Source organism: Branchiostoma floridae, chromosome 5 (assembly GCF_000003815.2).
Source record: "Branchiostoma floridae strain S238N-H82 chromosome 5, Bfl_VNyyK, whole genome shotgun sequence".
Lineage (NCBI taxonomy): Eukaryota > Metazoa > Chordata > Leptocardii > Amphioxiformes > Branchiostomatidae > Branchiostoma > Branchiostoma floridae.
The window spans coordinates 12,294,887-12,299,307 of NC_049983.1; the positions used below are offsets into that span (position 1 = coordinate 12,294,887).

Sequence of the window (4,421 nt, forward strand, 5' to 3'; positions counted from 1 at the left end):
TGCACACATGGCACATGGCACATGAAAGGTGAATAAGTAAGGAAAAGAGTATCCAAAGGTTCTCAAAGTATCCTGGAATGTAGTAGAAAGCGAAACCTATACTTCCTGTGGTTAAGACAACTAAGCCAAAGGACTAAGACAACATGTTTTGTCTGCAGTGTGTCAGGGCCTTGCGGGATCTCCATGACAACCAGCCCATCCTGGAATACAGGGGGAAGGTCATGACCAGGCAGGAGTTCCAGGATCCCTTCTTCAAGAGGTACATCATGGTTAAGATTTCTCAGTTATAACCACTCAGTAGCAGGTGAACAGTCTTTAGACTGAACAAAAGTAATGTAGGTAGTGGAGGCTCCATTGAGACAAATGACAACAACAAAAGAAGGAATTTGCAGTTGTTTGTTGCTGAGATTCCAGACAATATCCTGAAAGGTAAGATTGTATCACAGCTAGAATTTTCCAAATATACTTACCCATTGCCTACCTTCATTGACATGAAATGAAGTAATCCATGTATGTCAACATCTATAACAAAAGATTAATGAATTTTTTAAGGTTTATGAAAATTGTATGATGTAAGACTTGTATGATGTAATAATAGTCTGTTGCTGTCTGAAAAACAAATCCACCTGTATTGATGTTCTTCAATAGGTTATGGGTCTTTTCCTTCACCCTATAGTGTCATATGTATAGTTTGCATTTAGTTGGGAATGTGTAATAAAGCAACTAGATGCAAGCATCTTAACCATGGAGATGTGTTTTCCTCTACTGTAGGCCACACCCCCATGTACTGTTCTACCCTGTAAATGGCTTGGAAATTTGCGTGGATGCGCGGAGCTTTGGCAATGCTGCCAGGTACATCCGGCGGTCCTGTTCACCAAACGCAGAGGTAAGCCAAAATGTTGCAGGAACAAAATACTCTAATGAGATATTTCAGCCCTTGTCACCAGTCTTTCATTATAAATTAGGTTATCATTTTCCCTTTCTGCCAGAAGCATTTTCCTAATAGAATCCATTCTGTGTGTTAGCTTGCTTGGTTCCGTCAGAATATTGCCAATACCAGCAAGCATTTCTTTTCTAGAATTGCAGTGAGTTGATATTGCAGTGAGTTGATATTGCAGTGAGTTGATGTGCATACTACTGGTTTCATTTTCTTGAGTAATTTTCTTGAGTATGTTCTGCCTTTCAATGTGTTCCACAAATTAATGTCTGCCAGAGAGAAGTGCATGGCACCTTTGATGAAATTTACTTCAAAGAATGTAAGATAAAGACAGCTTCAAATAACAGTCTGCTCAAGACTCTTGGCCTTTATCATGAAAGATGCAACTAGCAAAAAGCTTCTCAGCAGGACTTGTGAAGCACCCTGTTGAAGCTGCTGGTTAGATTGGAAGTTGTAAATTCAGAGTGGGGTTTTGCTATTCCATGTTGCATGGGAGTGGCGTGCCTCAAAATGCACCAATCTAATTTCTACTGTAGTTGTTAGTGAGCGTTGCCAATGTCTAACAGGCTCAAACTTGGCAAGTCATGAGGCGGAAGATAAGCCAGTGTCAAACTTGACTTGTGCTGCCTTGCTGTTTCTCAAACATGTCCCTTACCTTAACCAAGCAAGTCTGACCATGGAGATCATGTTGTTACATCTGTAGTGCATAAATATAGTTGGAGACTTGATGAGTTTTACCTAGCAAGGTCTCCACAGATGAACTGTACGTCATCCAGCCATCACTAAAAGGGGCCTTCTATGGGGCTGTAAAAGAAACTCGCGTCTTTTGCTCTCATTACTCGACACATGGCCTCCCAGAGTGTGCTGGCATAATGAATACTGGATATACTGGAGTTGACAATCACATCCTGTGCACCAGTGTCCTTAAATGAACATTGAACTCAGCCTGCAGCATCTGTAAGGATGATTGTCTGCCAAAAATAAATTCTGTTCAATCTTCTTCCAAGTGCCTTTAAGCCTAAAGTCATCACAGGCCAGCTGTTCAACAAAAGTTCCAGTACTATAAAAGAATTCATGAAAATACAATTCAAGAAGATACAAGCATTTATGGACACCATGTGCATCTGTATGCATTGTCTCTTTTTATGTATCTCCTCTTCTTTTGATGTTACATCTGCTAATGTACTTTTCCTCGTTTGTCGATGTTGAAGTAATTGTTGTTTGAAGTCAGTATTCCTCCAGTACAGTTGATTAAGCAGTATTTTGTGGCTGTAGGTCCGACATGTGCTGTTGGAAGGCATGATCCACCTGTGTGTGTACTCTCTGGAGGAGATCATGAAGGGAACGGAAATAACCATCGGGTTCGACTACGACTTCGACACCTGGTGAGTTCCTCGTTCGCTCTGTGGCTAGTTAGTTTCCTGTCCTAGTGACGCAAGAACATCGCATTTGCATCCGATATGTGTAATGTTATTTAATACCACTTACTGGATTACCTATCTTCGTCAAATTTTGATATTGCTAGCGAGAGATTTTGTTACGGTTTATTACACTCGTCTCTAGAGTGAAAGCATATTGAAGAGTATTTTATTTCTTAATGATTTAAAGGTTTCTGGTTTGGTAGGTACTAAGAGGAGGCATGCAAACTTCACAAGTATTGCTGGGATGGTGATAAGAGTTTGGGATCCCAGGGGAAATTTATCAGGATTGGAAGATTTTAGGTCTGATCCCTCCACAGCTTACAACAATTAGCAATGTTGTGTGTGGGCGAGAGGTTGCATCTGCAGTAAAGAACAGCATCTTCTCTGGGAAATGTATGAATGTTTTATGAATCCGATATTTCCTGCCATAAGGACAGTCGGTGAAAAGAAAAACGGAGTCGCATGTGATTAATATTTTTCAGATAGCTGCTTTAATTTTTATTGCCTTTGTGTATGTTTGTAGCTAGGGGGCACAGTATATAGTAATATTATATTGCATTAGGAGGTTTTTGAACTGATTTGCTTTGGTGTTACAGTCCCTGTGAAGTGGAGTGCGCCTGCCAAAGGGAAAGCTGCCCTGTGGCAAAAAGTAATGCCAGGAAACAAGAACTTCTAAAGTAAGCATATACTTCCTCTGGCCACAATTAGAAGCTTTATGTGTGATGTATTAAGCACGAGTGCCTTTCATCTTCTGCAAGATAGGTGTTTCTTTGAAATAACTTATATGTAAAACTTTGATGCGCATTAGCAATCTTTGTATCATGCCTTCTTGCATCTACCATGTTGATAGTGTTGTAGATGAACATATTTTATCTGCCTTGGAAAAATAATTGCTGAATTCATTTTGATCAGATATTGCTATATGCAGTGATTGGTCTTTGTCTAGAGATAAAATAATTTTTGTTGTTTCTTCAGGAAGAATTTCAGATGATAAAGCTGTATTTTGATTTTTTATGGTGCTAGATCCCATTCATTTCTCTATAATGCTGTTTAGGCAAAAGAGGAAAAGGAACAAATCCGGCCAGCAGTCTGGTGGAGACAGTGAGTCCAGCACCGGGCGACAGAGAAAGGTTTCTCCGCTCCGAGTCTCCCTCAACCACAACGCCTCAACGGTTAGTACACGCGAGGTTGTGTCTGCAGCTACGCTGAATGTGCACTGCTGGCTGATAGGTTTTTATTTCTGTTGGAACAGGAGCTACTATACTGGGCTGCTTTGTTTAGATGTACAGATCATATGTCACTGAGCAGCATTTTTACGTTGGATAGTAATCTTACTATGATCATGGCTACTAGAAATATAACCCTCACAGTCACAGCAGTCAACAGATAGCGTTTGTTTCTTTACAAGATACTGCTTAAAAAAGCAAACCTATGGCAGGGAAATGGCACATCTTCATTTACAAGACAGGAGGATAATTAATCTTACAGTCATGAGCAACTTGGCCATGATCTACAAGCAATCTTGCTCGTACTTCATTTAGACAAAATCGGATATAGCTCAAGAAGAGATGAATAAGCATGAAATGGAAAATGCCAGGAGCAACATCTGTTGCTCTCCCTGATTGGTTATGGGAGGCTAGATAAACTTGTAGGCAAATCTGCTACTCTGCGCTTGGAAGCTTACAGACACAACATTATAAGCAGTGCAACATCTTTAGTTGCCCCATTAAGTTGCACAGTTGGCACGCATCTCCTTGCACTCTTCAACTGATTACATCAGCGGGAGTCTGAACCTTACCATTCGTCATTTTTGTCAGAACCACATGACCTCCGATGGCGAGGATGAGAGCAAAGATGTGGATGTAGAAACTGAGGAGGCTGCTGAGGAAAGAAGAAGAAAGATGGTGAGCTCTTCTCCCAACAGAAGGGGGCTTGGGCAGCACCGAAAATAGACATTCTGTTTCTCACAATGCACAAAAGCTGTTTATCTGTTGGATGAAAATTCCTCGAGCTGATTCAGAACTGATCTTAAGACAACTTTATACTTGCACATCTACCATACC

The 4,421-nt window shown here is 40.6% G+C and overlaps 1 protein-coding gene across 1 annotated transcript in view; it reads left to right on the forward strand.

The window, feature by feature from the left end:
• LOC118416183 (inactive histone-lysine N-methyltransferase 2E-like) overlaps positions 1-4,421 on the forward strand; it is a 50,414-nt gene that overhangs the window by 33,540 nt on the left and 12,453 nt on the right. The window contains exons 11-16 of the mRNA XM_035821263.1: positions 159-259; positions 772-886; positions 2,213-2,322; positions 2,955-3,035; positions 3,413-3,530; positions 4,176-4,262. Coding sequence (XP_035677156.1) covers positions 159-259; positions 772-886; positions 2,213-2,322; positions 2,955-3,035; positions 3,413-3,530; positions 4,176-4,262 — 612 coding nt within the window. The remainder of the gene's footprint in view (positions 1-158; positions 260-771; positions 887-2,212; positions 2,323-2,954; positions 3,036-3,412; positions 3,531-4,175; positions 4,263-4,421) is intronic.